We start from the raw sequence: 22,040 nt of genomic DNA on the forward strand, positions 1-22,040 counted from the left end.
TTCTCTCGTTAATAAAGAATATATGTCACCTATCTTTCCCTTTCTGGATGATGTGGTCATTAATTGAGTCTAGGAGTGTGTCTGAGGGCTGTGAAGGGAATTGAGTGATATTAGAAGATATGAAGCTGCATATACCTAAAGAATTGTGATGTAGAGATATTGAATTTATGAACAATCTGCGCAAAAGATGCAAACAAACCATTTATAAACATGTCTTTAAATGAACAGACCCCATGATTGAGCCAAGCACTGAATGAAGCATCTGTCGAAGGTGGCAGGAATGCATGGTTCTTTACAATGGGAGCGAGTATTGAGAATTTACAGATATCAAAGGATTGTCTGAATTGCTTCCATATTTTTAAAGAATTAATAACAACTGGGTTAGACATATATTTGGTAATAGGCTCTGAATATGACAGACCAGAGTATAATAAGGCAAATAATTGGGGGCGCATTGGTGATCATTTTCCAATGTTCTATAGATTCAGGGTCAGTTCCTGTGGATTGGAGGGTAGCTAATGTTATACCACTTTTTAAGAAAGGAGGGAGAGAGAAAAGGGGAAATTATAGACCAGTTAGTCTGACATCAGTGGTGGGGAAGATGCTGGAGTTAATTTTAAAAGACAAAATTGTGGAGCATTTGGATAGCAGTAACAGGATCGTTCCGAGTCAGCATGGATTTACGAAGGGGAAATCATGCTTGACAATTCTACTGGAATGTTTTGAGGATGTAACTAGGAAAATTGACAGGGGAGAGCCGGTGGATATGGTGTATCTCGACTTTCAGAAAGCCTTCGGCAAGGTCCCACATAGGAGATTGGTGGGGAAAATTAGAGCACATGGTATTGGAGGTAGGGTACTGACATGGATAGAAAATTGGTTGACGGACAGAAAGCAAAGGGTATTATTTTCAGTTTGAACGGAGTTACAAATTGGAGCAAAGGAGATATATAGGTGAGAGGCATTTAAGAGTCTTAAAACTCATCTATTCAGAGTTCGGGTGCGGGGTCGGGTCTGTCGAACTGAACCATTGGCTCTATTATAGACCCCCATAGACAAAAAAATGCAAGATTTAAAAATGAATACGGGGAATGAAGGAATAACGTTTTGCAGTTGGAACGTTAAAGGTATTAATGAACCAATTAAGAGAGGTAAAGTATTAGCACATTTAAAAGCAATTAAAGCTGACGTGATTTTCATCCAAGAAACACATTTAAAAAAAGATGCCGAGCATAGGCTGAAAGCTAAATGGATAGATAAAACATATCATTCTTCTTTTACACATAAATCAAGAGGTGTAGCAATATTATTTCGGAAAGGTACTTTATTCAAACATACATCAACTATAACCGATAAGGATGGCAGATACATTATTGTAATAGGAGAATTAAATGCACAAAGAATGATTTTTGTCAATGTATATGGACCAAACTTTGATAGTCCACTGTTCTTTAAGAAAATATTTAACTGCATTCCGGAAATAGCACAACATAACTTAGTAATTGGAGGAGATTTAAATTGTACTTTAGATTCCTATTTAGACAGATCAACAAGACAAAGGAAAACCAAATCACATTCCAGTGACTTATTAAATGCATATATGGATACTAGTAATATTAAAGATGTTTGGAGAGTGGAAAACCCAACTGGACGAGAATACTCATTTTATTCACCTGTACATAAAACCTATTCAAGAATAGATTATTTTTTGGTCGACGCTAAATTTATCTCACTCACTTATAATTCAAAATACCATAATATTACAATCTCAGATCATACACCTTTAACATTTATGATTAAAATAAATGGTAAAATGGAAAAACGGGGACAATGGAGATTTAACCCACAAATATTAAAAAATAAAACAACTCAGGAATATATTATAGAACAGATTAAGATTTTTTTCGAAATAAATGATAAACCGGAAATATCTTCTGCCCTACTATGGGAAACTTTTAAAGCATATGTCCGTGGAATTATGATATCTTCTCAAGCATTCTATAATAAAAAGAATCGGAGGGAACAACAGGAATTAGAAAAGGAGATTAAACAATTAGATACAGAGAACGCTGCTAATCCATCTATAATAATACATAATAAAATCGCTGCACTGAAATATAAATTAAATAAAATATACTCAGATCAAGTCGTAAAACACTACCAATACACCAAACAATCACAATTTGAATTTAGAGATAAACCTCATAAATTATTGGCTCGTCAACTTAGAAAGATGGAAGGAGAAAAAATAATCCATAGGATTAAATCACATACTGGCGAACCTTTAGTACAACCTAAAGATATTAATGAGAGATTTCTGCAATATTATAAAAATCTATATTCAGCTAAAACGACAGAAAATAGGATAGGAATAGAAGCATTTAAAAAAAAATGTAATCTGAAGGGGTTGGATTTACAAAATAGAGAATCACTAAATGCGGAAATTTCAGTAAAAGAAGTTGAAGAATCTATCAGATCATTAAAAAATGGTAAAACACCGGGACCAGATGGTATCGGTTCAGAATTTTATAAAACATTTTATGATCTGATCACACCACGTCTGAAGATACTTTATGAAAATATCTATATTTATCAGAAACTACCAGAAACGTTAAATGAATCTATTATAACACTTATACCTAAAATAGACAAAGATCTGGAGGACCCAGGATCATATAGAGCTATAGCTCTTTTAAATACTGATCAAAAGATACTAACGAAAATATTAGCACAAAGATTAAGCACAGTTATTAATAAACTAATTCACCCCGATCAAACAGGATTTATACCAAAACGATATTCCTCATATAACCTCAGACGATTATATAATATTATATATTCGAAAAGAGGTATTAATAAAGACTTAGTAATTATTTCGTTAGATGCGGAGAAAGCCTTTGACCAAGTGGAATGGTCTTATTTGTTTTCGGTTATGGAATTTTTTAATTTGGGAGAGAAGTTTATCACTTGGGTTAAATTATTATATACCAATCCAACAGCTAGAATAATAACAAATCAAATACTATCAAATAAATTTAATCTATTTCGAGGCTGCAGACAGGGTTGTCCTTTATCCCCACTATTGTTTGCACTTGCATTAGAACCTTTAGCTCAACGGGTGAGAATACATCCTGAAATATATGGATATGACACAACGAATACTGAAAATAAAATTTCTTTATATGCGGATGATGTATTACTTTATATCACAAACCCGGAAATTAGTATTCCAAATTTACTAAAATTAATAACTGAATTTGGATCATATTCAGGATATAGTATTAATTGGAATAAAAGTGAACTTATGCCGATAAGGGTAAATAATCTACATATATTACAACAATTTCCTTTTAAGATAGCAAACGAAAAAATAAAATATCTTGGAATTTATGTAACAAAAAGATTTGATTCTTTATTTAAATCTAATTTTCCGCTCTTATTGAATAAATTAAATAAAAATATTTTATATTGGAAAACATTACCAATCTCAATGATAGGTAGAATTAATGCAATAAAAATGATTTTTCTTCCACAATTATTATATCTTTTCCAAATGATTCCGATATATCTTCCTAAATTTTTTTTTAAAAAGATTGATTCCATAGTCACTAACTTTATCTGGGATTATAAGAGCCATAGAATAAAAAAAGAACACTTATGTAAACCAAAAATAAATGGAGGTCTAGCTCTACCAAACTTTACGTTTTATTATTGGGCAGTCAATATTAAAAATATTAACTTTTGGTTAGTAGAGACAGATAAACAACCAACCTGGTTAAAAATGGAAAAAGAAGATTGTTTGCCCTTTGAAATTAGTTCGATTTTATTCGCCAATAATAAAATAAGTAAGAAAACCTATAGTGAAAACCTTATAATAGATAGTGGAATACGTATTTGGAAACAAATAAAGAAAACATTAAAATTGGAATGTATACCACTAGCTCTTACTATTGTAAATAACATCACATTTAAACCTTCAATGATAGATAAAGGTTTTTTACAATGGAAAAACTGTGGAATTAATAAGATGGGAGATCTCTATAGGGAAATTTTTTTCCTTTCATTTCAAGAATTACAACAAATTTATGGATTACATTCAAAAGATTACTTTAGATATTTACAAATTAGAGATTATGTAAAAGCAAATACACATGAAATTAGAAATAGAAAGACAGAGATTTTAGATGAATGTCTGAATAAACACCCAAATACAGAAAAATTGATATCATATATTTATAATATTTTACTGGAAAACGACGCTCCAAGGACAGAAATATATAGACAATCATGGGAAAATGAATTAGGTCAAATTATTAGACCTGATATATGGGATGAAAGTTTACAACACATACATCACTGTTCGCTAAATGCTAGACACTCTCTTATACAATTTAAAATATTACATAGACTACATTATTCAAAAGCTAAATTACATAGTATTTTTCCAAATATATCTGCCATTTGTGACAAATGTCAGCAATTGGAAGCTAACTTAACGCACATATTCACAAACTGTGAAAAAATCACTAAATTCTGGACAGAAATATTTAAAATAATTTCGAATGTTGTTAATATGAAGCTGATCCCTGACTCAAACTTAATAATACTGGGAATATTAGAAACAGATCAATTAATAACAATGAATCAAAGAATTTTTATTGATTATAGTTTAATAATTGGGAAAAAATTAATATTGAAATTCTGGAAAGGTCCTACATCCCCCACAATTAAAATGTGGATTACAGGAATGTCGGAGACACTTCATCTGGAAAGATTGAGACTTGTACTAATAGACAATAGACAATAGACAATAGACAATAGGTGCAGGAGTAGGCCATTCAGCCCTTCGAGCCAGCACCGCCATTCAATGCGATCATGGCTGATCACTCTCAATCAGTACCCCGTTCCTGCCTTCTCCCCATACCCCCTCACTCCGCTATCCTTAAGAGCTCTATCCAGCTCTCTCTTGAAAGCATCCAACGAACTGGCCTCCACTGCCTTCTGAGGCAGAGAATTCCACACCTTCACCACCCTCTGACTGAAAAAGTTCTTCCTCATCTCCGTTCTAAATGGCCTACCCCTTATTCTCAAACTGTGGCCCCTTGTTCTGGACTCCCCCAACATTGGGAACATGTTATCTGCCTCTAATGTGTCCAATCCCCTAATTATCTTATATGTTTCAATAAGATCCCCCCTCATCCTTCTAAATTCCAGTGTATACAAGCCCAATCGCTCCAGCCTTTCAACATACGACAGTCCCGCCATTCCGGGAATTAACCTAGTGAACCTACGCTGCACGCCCTCCATAGCAAGAATATCCTTCCTCAAATTTGGAGACCAAAACTGCACACAGTACTCCAGGTGCGGTCTCACCAGGGCCCGGTACAACTGTAGAAGGACCTCTTTGCTCCTATACTCAACTCCTCTTGTTACGAAGGCCAACATTCCATTGGCTTTCTTCACTGCCTGCTGAACCTGCATGCTTCCTTTCATTGACTGATGCACTAGGACACCCAGATCTCGTTGAACTCCCCCTCCTCCTAACTTGACACCATTCAGATAATAATCTGCCTTTCTATTCTTACTTCCAAAGTGAATAATCTCACACTTATCTACATTAAACTGCATCTGCCATGTATCCGCCCACTCACACAACCTGTCCAAGTCACCCTGCAGCCTTATTGCATCTTCCTCACAATTCACACTACCCCCCAACTTAGTATCATCTGCAAATTTGCTAATGGTACTTTTAATCCCTTCGTCTAAGTCATTAATGTATATCGTGAATAGCTGGGGTCCCAGCACCGAACCTTGCGGTACCCCACTGGTCACTGCCTGCCATTCCGAAAGGGACCCATTTATCCCCACTCTTTGCTTTCTGTCTGTCAACCAATTTTCTATCCATGTCAGTACCCTACAGGGTAGGTTGAATCTTTTCAGAGGAATATGGTCTCCATTTATTGCATATTTAAAGGGTCAAAATGGCTTGGTGCGAGGACCTGACCGTGGCCTGAATAATGGAATGGAGGAAGAATTATGTATAATAAATCATGGATATATCTCCAATGATAGATAACTTTTTTAATACTCCATTCATTTCTCCAATTTGGATTTCTTATTTTTATTTTATTTTTCTCTATCTTTCCCTCTCTGGAAAAAAAGAAAAAAAGTATAGAAATATGTAAGACATAATTGTTAATATTAATAATATTACGAATGTATGTGATAAGTATAGTTTATTAATATGTACTTATGTTTAATAAAAATATTTATCAAAAAAGAAAGCAAAGAGTGGGGATAAATGGGTCCCTTTCAGAATGGCAGGCAGTGACTAGTGTGGTACCGCAAGGCTCGGTGCTGGGACCGCAGCTATTTACAATATACACCAATGACTTGGATGAAGGGATTAAAAGTACCATTAGCAAATTTGCAGATGATACAAAGCTAGGTGACAGTGTGAACTGTGAGGAAGATGCTATGAGGTTGCAGGGTGACTGGGACAGGTTGTGTGAGTGGGCGGATGCATGGCAGATGCAGTTTAATGTGGATAAGTGTGAGGTTATCCACTTTGGTGGTAAGAATAGGAAGGCAGAGTATTATCTGAATGGTGTCAAGTTAGGAAAAGGGGACGTACAACGAGATCTGGGTGTCCTAGTGCATCAGTAGAGGAGTTGAGTATAGGAGCAAAGAGATCCTTCCGCCGTTTTACAGGGCCTTAGTGAGACCGCACCTGGAGTACTGTGCAGTTTTGGTCTCCAAATTTGAGGAAAGATATTCTTGTTATTGAGGACATGCAGCGTAGGTTTACAAGGTTAATTCCCAGAATGGCGGGACTACCATATGTTGAAAGACTTTAGCAACTAGGCTTGTATACACTGGAATTTAGAAGGATGAGAGGGGATCTTATCGAAACGTATAAGATTATTAAGGGGTTGAACACGTTAGAGGCAGGAAACATGTTCCCAATGTTGGGGGAGTCCAGAACAAGGGGCTACAGTTTAAGAATAAGGGGTAGGCTATTTAGAATGGAGATGAGGAAAAACCTTTTCAGTCAGAGAGTTGTGAATCTGTGGAATTCTCTGCCTCAGAAGGCAGTGGAGGCCAATTCTCTGAATGCATTCAAGAGAGAGTTGGATAGAGCTCTTAAGGATAGTGGAGTCAGTGGGTATGGGGAGAAGGCAGGAACGAGGTACTGATTGAGAATGATTAGCCATGATCACATTGAATGGCGGTGCGGGCTCGAAGGGCCGAAGGGCCTACTCCTGCACCTATTGTCTATTGTCTATAATGAGGTGTTCTTACAAGAGTCTCTTGCTAGAATTAGCCAGTCAGGTACAGTGGTTAACACATTTCTTTCCATCCAATAAGAAATACTTTTTGTATTTGCCGCCCAATAGTAAAACTGAAAGTTTGGCAGTCCAAGCCCTCCCTGCTGATGAGGTCTCTGTAGTACAGCTTTGTGTATACGTGGATTCTTTTTATTCCAAATGAAGGAAGAAAGCTTTCTATCCAGGGAAATGAAGAACGTTTTAGTTAAGAAAACTGGTATACACTGAAACATATAGAGAAGCTTGGGCAATATGTTCATTTTTTATAGTGTTAATCCTACCTCCCAGAGATAGAAGTAACAGATCCCATCGCTCAATATCCTCATAAAACGTGAGTTGATGACAGAATGATCCATACAGATCATACCAAATTCATCCTGGATCTCAGGGATTGCCTGACTTGCTGCTTTTTGGCAAAGTTGGTGTGCAAGGATCCTCCCTGTTTTATCGCCATGCTCACAGTAAGTATGGCGGGACCTAACCAAGAGTTTCTCCACTTTTAGTGTGATTAGTAAGTTAAATTCTTTTTGGGGGAGTAGGCGTGCTTTAAATGTCATCAGCTGATGGGGATATTGCTAATCGTGAATCACAGTTTCTAATCTTATTCATCAATTCATTTGGACGGGCATTCCTGTTTTTTTGTAACTATGCGTTGTAAGAAATAATCTTAAGTATGCTTTAAGTGCCTCCCATACTGTTGATGATGACATATTTGGTGTTTGATTAATTTCTAAAAAGAGATCAATCTGTGATGAGATAAAATCTGAAAATGTTTTATCTGAAAGTAAAAGTGCGTTGAAACGCCAAGGCCTGTAAACAGGTTTTGTGGCTGGTAGGTTAAGCTTCAGTTTATGGGGAGCATGATCAGAAATTGCAATCGCATGATAGTCACATTCCTGAACCGAAGGAATAAGACACTTATCCATTAAAATATAATTTATGCGTGAGAATGTTTTGTGAACGGCTGAAAAAAAGGAATACTTGCGCGCAGTGGGATTAAGAGTACACCAAACATCAGCAATACCATAGGTATCAAGAAACAACTGAATTGAAAGGACAGCCTTAGAGGTTGGCATAGTTTTAACAGAGCTACAGTCTAGGCTAGGGGTCAACACACGGTTCATTCTCCACCTATTATCAAATGATGTTCATTTAAATCAGATAATCGGGAGAAGAAATTAGTGAAGAATGCAGCGTCATCACAAATAGGGGCATAAACATAAGTTTTTTACCACACGGTAATGACCACATGGTAATGACTGTGTTGTTTGAAGAGGAAACAGTTGGTAAGAACGATAAGCTATGAATTATTCTTTTGATTTGTGCTACTTTAATAAAGACCAATTAATCAAGAAACAGCATTTGGAAGATTCGTTTTTTGCTCTTAGAGTGCGGTGTACGTAAACTATATCTCCACCACATTCCCGAGCAATAATGGCTATCAAAGTTGGACTTTGAGAAGGTATAGAAACTGCCATTACAATCACCATATTTCAGGGAGCTATGGACTTGTATCTCATGATTCCTCTCTATGTCAATGTTCCCAAGGGTCCTGCCATTTTCTCTATACTTTTTTTCTTGCCTTTGACCTCCCAGAGTGCATCACTTCACCTTGATTCTGTGTCATCTTCAAATTTACTAATCAGTCACCTACATTGTTGTGCAAATCATGTCTACAAATAATTTCAGTCCACACGTGCACTGGGATTGCGATGATTGATCAGCAACAATCAAAACCACGATCCTCGTTACTGGAGTATTTTCACTTTGCTGCCCAGTTTTACAAGAATTCCTTGATGCCACACTCAATCAAATTACCCTTGTTGTCAAGGGTAATCACTTAGACAATAGACAATAGGTGCAGGGAGGAGGTCTATCTCACCGCTGGAATTCAGCTATTTGGCCCATGTTTGGTCCAGTGCTTGATGGCACTGTCAATGACAGTTTCTATCACTTTAATGATGAATAAGAATAAATTGTAGGGACAGTTATTTGCTGGGTTAGATTTGTCATGTTTCTTCTGAACAAGATAAAGATTGGGAAATATTGGAAGATTAGCCCTAGCATATGAGAGGTTGATTCAAGAGTCTGATAAGAATGGAGAAGAAACCATTCTTGAATCTGGTGATATTTGCTTTCAAGCTTTTGCATTTTCATAAGATCATAAGTTATAGGAGCAGAATTAGGTAATTCGGCCCATCAAGTCCACTCCACCATTCAATCATGGCTGATCTATCTCTCCCTCTTCACCCCATGCTCCTGCCTTCTCTCCATAACCACTGACACCCGTACTGTCAGGTGCTCATAAATTAATCCACTCATCCCTGGGATCATTCTTGTAAACCTCCCCTGGACCCTCTCCAGGGCCAACACATCCTTCTTCAGATATGGTGCCCAAAATTGCTCTCAATACTCCAAATGCAGCTTGACCAGCATCTAATAGAGCCTCAGCACTACATCCCTTTTTTGTATCCAAGCCCTCTTGAAATAAATGCTAGCATAGCGTTTGCCTTCTTTACTTCCGATTCAACGCAGATTAACTTTTTGGGAATCCTGCACCAGCACTCCCATGTCCCTTTGCACTTCCGATTTCTGGATTATCTCCCCATTTAGAAAATAGTCTACGCCTTTATTCCTACCACCAAAACCCATGACTCTACACTACATTCCATCTGCCATTTCTTTGTCCATTCTCCCAACCTGTCCAAGTCCTTCTACTGAGTCCCTGCTTTCTCTGCACTACCTGCCCTTCCATCTATTTTCGTATCATCCGCAAACTTGGCCACAAAGCCTTCAACCCCCTCATCCAAATCATTAATATACAACATGAAGAGGAGTAGCCTCAGCACCGATCCCTGCAGAGCCACTAGTCACTGGCAGCCACCCAGAAAAAGCCCCCTTTATTGCCACTCTTTGCCTTCGGCCATCCAGCCAACCTGCTATCCATGCTAGTATCTGCCCTTTGATACCATGGGCTCTCATCATTCTTCTGCCTGAATGGATTAGGGAGGAGAATAATGGGGTATGAGTGGCCCTTAAGTACATTGGCTGCTTTCTTAAGGCATAGGGAAGTATAAATTAAGCAAAGTTGTTGAGGGTGGGGAGGTGAGGAAGGAGTATTGTGGAGGACTGGGCTGCATTCACAACTCTGCAATTTTTCATAGTCTTGGGCAGAACTCTTCTCCCTGGCACTCAAATACTGGGCATTTTCACTTTGCTGCCCATTTTTACAAGAATTCCTTGATGCCACACTCAATCAAATTACCCTTATTGTCAAGGGTAATCACTTAGACAGTTTCTATCACTTTAATGATGAATAAGAATAAATTCTTGATTACCCTTGACAACAAGGGTAATTTGATTGAGTGTGGCATCAAGGAATTCTTGTAAAACTGGGCAGCAAAGTGAAAACGAGGATTGAAGATTGGGATGTTCCTATTAGCTGCTTAATTTCAAACAACATTCATGACTAAGGTGGTAGGACTATTGTGTTTCCATCTTATCCATTGGTAATAAAACCAATGAGCTTTGTCTATTGCATGCTGTTTTTGTCATTTAGCAGATTAACAGTTTCTTTTTGCTCCTCCAACACGAAGGAATACTGGTTCATTAGCTGAAGGATGTAGTAATCAGGATGTTTACATTTGATATGAGAAATTGCTAGGTTAGAAAACATTTGATTGGGAATAACAAAGTGTGCTTTGTGCTTCTTAGCATGCTGACTTAGAAAATTGGGGGGAAAAGATAAATTTGTGTTTTAGTTAATAATTGCCAATCTTCAATTATTCAGTAGGAATTCTAATGTTTTGAAATACTGGCAAAATATAAATAAAAAGGTAATGCTGTAAATAAATAAGGTAAATTTTGATTCCAACAAACTAACAATGCAAGACAAATGATGCAGTGAAAATCCCCCCAAAATTGGAAATGCTATCAATATTAAACAGAATGTACTAGAAATACACAGAAGGTTGGGCATCGTCGGTGGAGAGAAAAACAGTTAAAATTTGAAGCCAATGACAACTTGCAGAGCTATGCAGAATGACATATTTGCAACATGAAAACAATTATCTTTACAATAGCTAAATCTTGACATTCATGTGTATTCAAAGGCTTGATTTTCTTTTCCAGTATCTCAAATTATATATGTGATAATACACAAGTTTGTGAAAAAAAAATCTCAATTAAGTTCTTTCTATCTTTAAGACCGATGTAAATGTTACTGAACAGGCTCCTGTCACGATATCTGTGTTAATTCACTCAACGTTTCTACATTTACTTTACCACGATGAACATACTGATAGGTGTGGGGATATTTGCTCCGGCTTCTCTTTTCACACTCTTTAACATCACTTGACGTATCATTATTCTGGTTGCAACAAATTTGATAAAAAGTCAGAAACACTGGCATAAATACAATGCCATGAACTGCACCAAAAAATATTACAAGAAACATGATCTTAAAAAATGTTCTAAATATGTAACTTTCTGCAACAGACAATACAGCAACACCTAATATTGTTGAGAAAGCCCCCTGGATTACAGGATAGCCAAGCCTGTATAGGACATCAATAGCTCGTTCATTGGCATTTGTTTTATCACTTGAAACAAAAGCATATGAAATATGAGCTGTAAAGTCCACAGAAAAACCAATGCAAATGACCAGGTCAATCATAGATATAGAATCTAAATTGACACCCCAGAAAGCCATAAAACCAGCCACACCCACTAAAACTGATACAATCGCAAATGTCACCCATAATGAGCAAACTGGATTCGGTATTAATAGTAAAGAAATAATCAACATAGCAACTGTTGCCATGATTATGTTCTGAATTGTGTTAGCCACGATCACAAGAAATTGATCAAAGTAAATGAAAGCAGAATGATATACAAGTAAAGAGATTCCACATTCCTGTGCCAAATTTCTTAATTCAATCAGCATGTTTTTCTGATCTAGCGAATCACTGGCATTTACAATTTGAATGAAAAACCTTGAAGCTCTAATGTTCATATTATCTTGTGAGAACTCAACATCTCGTTGAAAAGCAGGAACAAACTTAAATAATTTGGTTAAATTTCCAGTGAATGCATTTTTCTCTTTTATATCTATGTACATTTTTTTAGATAGGTCAATATATGCACGAAGCCAGGACTCTGACAATTCCTGATCTACGTACAAGTTGTTTTCTAGCTTGCCCATACAGGTTTCTATTTCATCCAGAATGGTGGAATTCCAATAATCTACAGATTCAGTCACAGTCACCATAACTCGTGGTCCATACTCCGAGAAAAAATCACGTTCGGCATCATAGAATGGAATCACATACGAATCATCAAAGGCCAGATTTCTGAGATCTATTCCTTCTTTGATCTGCAAACAGCCATAAATACTGCCAGATAAGTATGCTAAATACAGAAGAATCACAGCTGCCTTGGTCCATCCATTTGTAAGGAATGGACCATAATATTCCTTAAAGAAGAAGTAGACTGGATGTTCCGATTCTGTACCTGATTCCTGATCATAAGCACCACCTACACAACACATAGCACTGAATGTAGATTCTCCTTGTTTAGTAACCATTTCAACCTTTCTGAATGTCAGCCAATGCCTATTACTGGCTTCTCTTCGCCCATTTAGGGCAAGAACAGCTCCAAAAAATGTAATGTTGTAAATGAAGCAGAACAGAACAGCTGTACCAGTGTAAATACAAAATGATTGCACAGATCGAAAAGGCGTTGCAATGCCAATATAAAAGGCCAAAACATCAGTCAGAGTGGTGATTGTGATGGAAACAGCTGCTTCCGCGTACGTCTCTGCCAAGCGATCTTCAACTTTAGCATGAACCTTTGTCTTTTGCCAACTAGAAAGCATAATGAACATATCGTCCACACCGATACCTGGGGATAAGAGAGGTGCAATATGTGGTAAGTCAGTGCATTGTTAAATATTTGGTATTTACAGTTCAGTTTTTTACCTAATTTAGTTAAATAGTCTGATTCAGAGGCGGTATTAGAGTGTTAAACAAATCCGTTTTACAACTGAGGATAGAATCTATTTCTATGCACCAATCATTGCGTCGATTTCTTTACTTCCTCATACTTTCTGAATTATAATAAGAATGAAATATTAAGATTAATATTGATTGAACAAAATTACTTTTGGCCACTAAAACGTGGAGCAGACTTAATCACTTTAAATTAATCCATATTCAACAACCTTGTGTGGGAGAGAAATGTGAATATTTCAGGAATAATGCCGCATGAAATGCAAGACAGAGAGGCCAATGTCTTCATAACATTTGCTGCTGCCTTCCTAAGGTATAAATAGAGAATGACATTTCTGCTGATACCTGGGGTGAAACAATTCTATCATTAGCTTAAAATGAGTCAGTCATATGGTACAGAATCAAGCCCCTTGACCAACATCTCCATGCCAATCATCAAGTACCCTTCTAAACTAATGCCATTAACCAGTATCTGGTTCGTAGCCTTCAATGCCACAACAATTTAAGTGCTCAATTTTAAGTGTTGGAATACTTTGTCACATGTGACTATAGACAATAGACAATAGTAGGCCATTCGGCCCTTCGAGCCAGCACCGCCATTCAATGTGATCATGGCTAATCATTCTCAATCAGTACCCCGTTCCTGCCTTCTCCCCATACCCCCTGACTCCGCTATCCTTAAGAGCTCTATCTAGCTCTCTCTTGAATGCATTCAGAGAATTGGCCTCCACTGCCTTCTGAGGCAGAGATTCCACAGATTCACAACTCTGACTGAAAAGGTTTTTCCTCATCTCCGTTCTAAATGGCCTACCCCTTATTCTTAAACTGTGGCCCCTTGTTCTGGACTCCCCCAACATTGGGAACATGTTTCCTGCCCCTAACGTGTCCAACCCTTTAATAATCTTATACGTTTCGATAAGATCCCCTCTCATCATTCTAAATTCTAGTGCACTAGGCACAGTGAAATTCGTTGCTTGCATACCCAACGTATACAAAAAGTGTTGTGACAGTACCTACCGTGAACATTCGCGAGCATTACATTCCAGATTTTTCTCATTCCCTTTAGCAATAAAGAATTTCTTTTGATCCACTCTAACCCGTTTATTCCTCAATATATTTTTCCACCATAATGGAAAACAGTCCCTGAGTCATGGTGCCCATGTTTAGAAATAGACATCAGCTCACACTAGGTGGCAATATAGTAATTTTCAAATTGTTTCAAAATCCTGCAATTTTTTGTGTATTTATTCAAACAGTCCAGAAGGATAATCCATCTTTTAGCAAGTGTTCAACAAATATTAGTTAATTATTTCTGCCTTTTCTGGCCTACATGATAGACTCGTATATGGTGTGATTTGCCTGGCTAAAGCACAAAACACCTGACAATAAACCAATTATTTTTTATGATAAAAGATGTTTGAAAAGTATTTAACTATATTCAAATAATTCATATTTTAAAAATCTGTAATCTTTGAAATACCAAGAAATAATTAAAAACATCAGAAAGGTAAATCACTTCCTTTAACTTGTAGTTTCTCAAAGGGTCAATGATGTTATACCAGTCAGCCCCAATGAAATGGTTCCAGCCCCTTTATCCAGCTCAACCCATTAGACTGATAGTTGTAGATGTGTGAGACATGCTGAGGTGCGGACCACAGAGCCAGCAGCCAAGGGTAAGCCTGTTCTGAGATGTTGCTTGTTATGTGATAATTGATTCCAATGAGAACAGGTTGACAAGAGCTGTTTTCCGACATGTTGACTTGTCCAATTTTTAATTTGTGCCCCCGAGTTTTAGTGTATCGAACACATGGAATGTGGGCATAACTCAGTCACCCCTGAATTGAATTAATTTTTAGACCATTTAAGGATGGTTAGGAAGATTTGAGGGAGCAATCTACTCAAACATCCCCCATCATTTCAGGATTCAATCTAATGGGCCTTCTCCTGATGACTTCCACGGCAAGTTTGTCCTTCGTTAAACAAGGAGACCCAAACCACACAAATAACTCCAGGATTTCTTATTTCAGCTCCATTTAATTAATTGAAGAGAAATCTCTTCGGTTGCTGCAAGGGAATTGAAGCCAATGTCTCCAGATGCCAGTTGGGGAAGGTAACTATTATTTCTTTCGGGAGATTGCAGGCAGCTGCAAGACTAAAGGAATCAAGAACCAGAGGACATAACTTTAAGATTAGAGGGGAAAGATTTAATAGGAACCTCAACCACCGGCTGGCGCTGTCAGTGATGGCAGCCTTGCCCACAGTCTGTCTGTTTCATCTTTTTTGTTACTTTTAGTGTGTTTTTAAAGTTTGTGTTAATGTTCTCTGGTTTGTTTTATGTGGGGGGGTGGGCGGGGGCAACTTTTTTAAAATCTCTTACCTTGCCGGAGATGCGATTGCTTTCCGCATCGTATCTCCGGTCGCTCTGCGGCCTAACATCATGGAGCTGGCGGCCTTGCTCGGGACTGACTATGAGCCCGACCGTGGGGCCGTGGACTTACCATTGGAGCCGATTCCTTGCCTGCGGACTTCAACATCAAGGAGCTCACAGTCTCGGGTAGAGACCGATGTCGGGAGCTCCAAAGTGCAGAAGGTTTGACCAGCCCTGACCCGGAGTAGATTGCCTGGCATGAGGGAGCTGAGATTCGCCCCGATGCGGAGGGCCCAAACACCGCCGGCTACGAGAGTCAAGATCGTCTCATCAACGGAAGGCTTGAGGCCCCCGACCAAAGAAGGGAAGAGATTGAAATTTTTTGCGTTCCATCACAGTGAGGAATGTGGAGGAGTCACTGTGGTGGATGTTTATGTTAAAATGTATTTTGTGTGTTCTGTTGCTTTTAATTGGTATGACTGGAATACTGTGTGCAGTTTTGGTCTCCAAATTTGAGAAAGGATATTCTTGCTATTGGGAGCGTGCAGCGTAGGTTTACTAGGTTAATTCCCGGAATGGCGGGACTTTCATATGTTGAAAGACTGGAGCGACTAGGCTTGTATACACTGGAATTTAGAAGGATGAGAGGAGATCTTATCGAAACATATAAGATTATTAAGGGGTTGGACACGTTAGAGGCAGGAAACATGTTCCCAATGTTGGGGGAGTCCAGAACAAGGGGCCACAGTTTAAGAATAAGGGGTAGGCCATTTAGAACTGAGATGAGGAAAAACTTTTTCAGTCAGAGTTGTGAATCTGTGGAATTCTCTGCCTCAGAAGGCAGTGGAGGCTAATTCTCTGAATGCATTCAAGAGAGAGCTGGATAGAGCTCTTAAGGATAGCGGAGTCAGGGGGTATGGGGAGAAGGCAGGAACGGGGTACTGATTGAGAATGATCAGCCATGATCACATTGAATGGTGGTGCTGGCTCGAAGGGCTGAATGGCCTCCTCCTGCACCTATTGTCTATTGTCTATTGACTGTATGGCAAAATAAATTCATCATATGTTGCAAAACATACTTGGCTAATAAAGTATGATTATGATTATGAAAGGGCAATCCTTTTAACCAAAGGGTGGTAGGTATATGGGCCAAGTTGCCGGAGGAGGTCTTCAAGTCAGTGGTTGTTTTACAGGAGAAAGGACAATTGATATTTCAAATGATAGATGCTACAGTGCAATTCATAAAAAGCCGTTGTAGACATGCAAAATATTTTAAATTTAGGTACAGTTCTGGTCACCATATGAAAGATCCCTTGAGGTTCAGAGATGTGATTTAAAAAAATCCTTGATGTGATTAATTAGCTATTTCAGAACTCTGGAAAAATGTAAGAATACATGGAATAGAACTAGGGATGAGCAACTCGGCTCCTCGTACATACTCATTGATTTGATAAATCATGGCTAACGTTATACCATTATTTATTTCCTGCACTAACCCCATATCTCTTATTCCATAAAGATACAAAAATCTATTGATTTCTTTCTTGAATATATTTGCAAAGTGTTTTCGAAAGTTATGCCAAATGGATGCAAAGCACAAGCATGAATTCAAATTATTTCTCAAATAATTGTCTCTTTAATGAAAATTATTGCTACCAAGACTCACAGACAATTAACAGCATACAGTTTGGTCATGAGGAGACTATCAAGAGATTGCTGGAGTGATTGCTTGATGAAGATCTTTGCATCCTCCCTAGCCGCAGATGAGGTCCTGAATTACTGAAGAGTGGCCAATGCTGCTCCTTTGCTAAATGGAAATGTGGGAGCACCCTGGGGAATCTAGAGAGGAAATTGCAGGTGCCCTGGCTGAGATCTATGAGTCATCCTTAAATACAGGTGAAGTGCCGGAAGACTGGAGGGTGACAAATGTTGTGCCTCTATTCAAGAAGGGCCGCAGGGAATAGCTTGGGAACTGCAGGCCAGTGTGCCTAACATCTGTGGTTGGAAAGTTACTCGAGAGTATGCTGAGGGATTAAATATGCATACAACTAGATGGGCAAGGGCTGATTAGGGATAGTCAGCACGGTTTTGCACACGAGATCGTGTTTCATGAATCTGATTGAGTTTTTTGAAGATGAGATCAAAAAGGTTGATGATGGCAGAGCTGTCATATTGTAGGTAGTGAAGATAGTTGTCAAAAATGATCAAAGCAGATACAATAGCAGCATTTAAGAGGCTTTTAGATAAGTATATGAATAAGCAAGGAATGGAGAAATGTGGATTCATGTACAGGGAGAAGGGAGAGTTTTACATAAGCATCATGTTCAGCACAAGATATTGTGGGTCACAGAGCCTCTTCCTATACTGCATTGTCTGAAGAAGGGTCTCAACCCAAAATGTAATCTATTCCTTTTCTCCAGAGATGCTGCCTGACCCGCTGAGTTTCTCCAGCATTGTGTCTATCTTTGGTGTAAACCAGCACCTGCACACATGACCTATATTCAAAGTTCTATGGTCATTCAGCCTGTTATATCCATAGCAACGATATGGATATATTATTTTTCTTTCAAGGATCAACTTTCCTCATACTAATTTTTTAATATATATTTACCAAATATTGCATAAAAGCTTGAACACATTCTGCTTTCACCGTCCCAATAATTTGCTGCATTAAAAAAAATCATACTAAACACTCCTATTTTTTAAATATTGTAATGATGGTCAAAGTTAAGGCCAAAGGATTAGCAACTGTCAGTCTAGGCTTTATGTTACATGAAAAAATATGAACACAAACACAATGTAGTGCTTAACCCATGATGGTGATCAAACATTATTTGAGTTGTTTATGTCCAAACTTAAGGCTGCTAAGTTTTTGTCCAACAATTTTCTGTTGACATATGCAGTGTTAAGAGCTATCAATTCCAATTATACCACAAAATTTATCAGAACCAGGCCAAATTATAGTCCTGTCAGAGAGAAATTGTTGAAGGACACTGACCTAGAATCAAAAAGGGTGCACTGGCAGTATTGATAGCAAATGTTGTTCCACAATAAAGCAGCAATCCAAAGGCAGTTAATACAGCTAGTCCAGCTGATATGACTCCCAGAACAGCAACCCAGAATTTACTCCTCACGCTGTCAAGCCTGAAAATAAATAACATTTATCATGTAAAATAGAAGGCCTTTATAATTCATGCGAACTATTTATGAAATTAAAATATGTATTTCATAAAAATTGACGTTACCTCATACAAGACAAGATGGAAAAGGATATTGAAAGTAAATACGTGATGGAAAACAGAGGAATAATTCTTTTGGAATTTTGCTCAAATTCTTCTTGCCTCGAGACCGAGGTAAAATAGGCAACCTGCAATTCATGAAAATGAGTGTCAGTGATATACCATCACCAAAAACACCATAGCTTCTGGATAAACTTGCCCCATTCACTTCATATCACAGCACCAAATAAGACATTTTACAGGTTCAGCTGGTGCTATGGGTCAGCAATGGTGCTGTTGCCTCAACTCCAGCGATCCAGGTTCATTCTTGTGTGAAGTTTACACCTTGTCCCTGTGACTGTCTGGATTTCCATAGAGCAATGTAATTACAACACCAGTGGCCAAGGTTCAAATTTGATCTCCAGCACTGTCCATGTGGAGTATCCATGTTCCTCCTGAGACTATGTGGGCTTCCCACTGTTGTTCCATTTTCCATTCACATCCCAAAGAGGTGCTGGTTTGTAGATTAATTTACTGCAGCTTAACCCTAGTGCTGGTTGGTATAGAGTTGGAGTGCATGTGAGAGAGAACTGGCTTTACGGAAATAAGGGGAAATAGTGGAGGGGAAGGAGAAGGGTAGAGAGGAAAATGAGGACACAGAGGTCAGGAGGAGACAACAGTTAAGGATATAGTTAGGTTTGAGGTTAGACAGGAAAACCAAAGGAATAGTGGCAGCAGAAGAGAAGAGGTGGGGGGGGGGAGAGTTGGAGAAGGGCAGGGTAGGGAGATTGGGAGGAAACAGTGAGTGGGAACAGAGGAGGAGAAAGAGTAGGAAGAAGGGGAGGCAAGAGGAACTTTCCTGACTAGACACTTTTTCTTTAGTAAAATACAAATTTTAATTGCAGCAATTTAATGGGTCAGGCAACATCTGTGGAAGGAAATGGATAACCAATCTTTTAGATTGAGAACCTTCTTCTGATTGAAGGGTTCTGATCCAATATATTGTCTGTTCACTTTCCTCCACAGATGCTGCCTGACGTGCTGAGTTCCTCCAGCATGTTCTATTTTACTGAAGATTCCAGGTTCTGCAGTCTCAGGTGTCTCCACGTTCTTATTCTTGTTATTTTAGCTTCTATTGCAAGGAGATTTTGTCTCTGGACACCTTATCTTCTTTCCATTCGTGGTAAGGATACAGTAGGACCGCAACTAAAGCATTCACATTTTTGGAGGCAAGGGGTATCTGTTCCTCAGACTTGACATAAAATATCAGCAATGCTTGCATTAGAATTTTTCAGCCCCTTTAAGTACAAAGACATTTCTTCCAACACTATTTATATAAACCTGCAAATGGGCGAGGTTCCATTTAAAAAGAGATAGGGGGTTTTATCCTGGTATGTAGACCTGATATCCTGTTCATGGTTTCCCTGGTACATTAGATGCATATCTGTAGCTTGGTTTTGTATCAAGGATTGATGTTACCAGTTTCAATTCTGCATATTTCTATCATAGGGTAATTTAATTTGTCAATGAATATGAGGAGCCTAATGATGTAACAAATGCAGTGCACAGTTGAAATTCCAACGAATTTCAGAATCATAGCATTGAAAGGAAAATCCACTCTATTATGCAATTTCTCAGATTCACTTTTGGGAATTAACAATAAAGTCAATAAAATTGCTTTGGGAGAAGTGAAACCAAAGTTGGATGCAATTGGACAAAGGCCATCCAATTTCAAAAAAATATTAACATCACTTAATGAAATCCAATTTCTGGTCAGAGATGCAGTTAAAACCCAGTTATCTTGTTAAAATCCAGTTAAATTGTTACAATCTGGTTTATTATCTTCACGCAAATTGTTCACCTTTTCAATAACATTTGAGATAATTTTGTAGTTACTACTTTCAAGAAAGGTTTGTGACATTTTTAGGGTTGTCAAAGGCAGATTGGTATTTTTCTAATATTCCAAGTTATTCATTACAATGATGGACAGTGAATTTAAAAGGTGACAAACAAAATAATCCCAATTTTAGTAAAAAGTCAAAAATCTACTGATGGTGGACACATAGTTTTCTGAAATGGTTTAATGCACATTTAAAATTCTTACCTGAATATGTGTTAAATGTGTATGCACCATTGGGAATTCATGAAGAAACTTCTGGATCCAAAGTAAACTCAGTATCTTGTCTTTTTCATCGTCTTCTCTTAAGGGATAACGCAGCCGAATAGCTTTGGCCTTTTTAAGAAAAGCTCCAATATCATCCAACTCAATCCCACCCAGTTCAATGCCAATAAAAGTATGATTTGTTTTTGGGTAGTAGATCTTTTCCTTCTCAATCAGATCAGGGTCATAATTCAGCAAATCTAAGAGTGCATTTGAGACACAAGTTTCTCCTACTTTTGCGCAAAGATTAGAATAATTGTAGGTTGTGTCATTCTCACAAAATTGAAAATCTTTGACTTTTCTGTCAAGTGCTAAAATCTCTTCAAATGCTGCTTTTGTAAGGATGTTACCATCTTTAGAAATTGCAATAAATGATGCAAATGTCCCTTCTGTGTAAAGTCTTTGTCTAGAATAGGATTGAGAATCATTGGTTGGAAAATGTTCTTTAATGAATTCTCTCTCAGATTTTGCTGGTCCTTTAATAGGAGTAAACTGATCCTCTATGTTATTGCTTTCATTTTGAAAGAAGAAACAAAATCCTGCTCCTATTCCCCCAGAAACAAACAAAGGAACAAGCAAGAACCACCAGGGGTTTTGACCAACACAAGATCCTAGTTTCCTATATGCTGTACAAAGAGGTTTCTCAATGCAGTCCGTTCGACATTGAGCCATCACAAAAGCCAGAATTGAAGCTTTGATCCAAAGTCTTTCAGATTGCCATACTCAATTTTCTGTAATAAAAATATATATTACTCTTTAAATTTGGGGTAGATACCATGAAGCATAAAATGTATAAACTAATTAATTCTAAATTAGAATGACCGAGTTGAGCTTAATACTTGCCATTTTCATTTATGCTCATAACACAACTCAAGAATTTGTAAAAATGTTGTCTCCTGTACATCAACCGCAAAACAACAGCGTGCATTTTTGCAGTATCTTTAATAAAATATCCCA

The 22,040-nt window shown here is 37.8% G+C and overlaps 1 protein-coding gene across 1 annotated transcript; it reads right to left on the reverse strand.

Annotated features, from left to right (window-relative positions):
* Positions 1–11,565: 11,565 nt before the first annotated feature.
* On the reverse strand, positions 11,566–21,761 carry LOC144609144 (patched domain-containing protein 3-like). The gene is made up of 4 exons (XM_078427564.1): positions 21,027–21,761; positions 18,950–19,071; positions 18,703–18,848; positions 11,566–13,229 (listed from the first exon to the last, which is right to left on the reverse strand). The coding sequence occupies exons 1-4, from the start codon at positions 21,753–21,755 to the stop codon at positions 11,566–11,568; spliced, it is 2,661 nt and encodes an 886-aa protein (XP_078283690.1). The 5' UTR covers positions 21,756–21,761.
* Between the last annotated feature and the right edge of the window lie 279 nt (positions 21,762–22,040).

This window comes from Rhinoraja longicauda, chromosome 2, assembly GCF_053455715.1.
Source record: "Rhinoraja longicauda isolate Sanriku21f chromosome 2, sRhiLon1.1, whole genome shotgun sequence".
Classification (NCBI taxonomy): Eukaryota; Metazoa; Chordata; class Chondrichthyes; order Rajiformes; family Arhynchobatidae; genus Rhinoraja; species Rhinoraja longicauda.

Bases quoted from the DNA above. Each gene is read 5' to 3' on its own strand.
- LOC144609144 (XM_078427564.1), bottom strand. From the start codon at position 21,755: ATGGCTCAATGTCGAACGGACTGCATTGAGAAACCTCTTTGTACAGCA. The intron at 19,072-21,026 runs GTAAGAATTTTA...CATGAATTGCAG, and splicing joins CACATTTAACACATATTCAG to GTTGCCTATTTTACCTCGGT. The intron at 13,230-18,702 runs GTCAGTGTCCTT...TCTTATCCCCAG, and splicing joins TGCACCCTTTTTGATTCTAG to GTATCGGTGTGGACGATATG.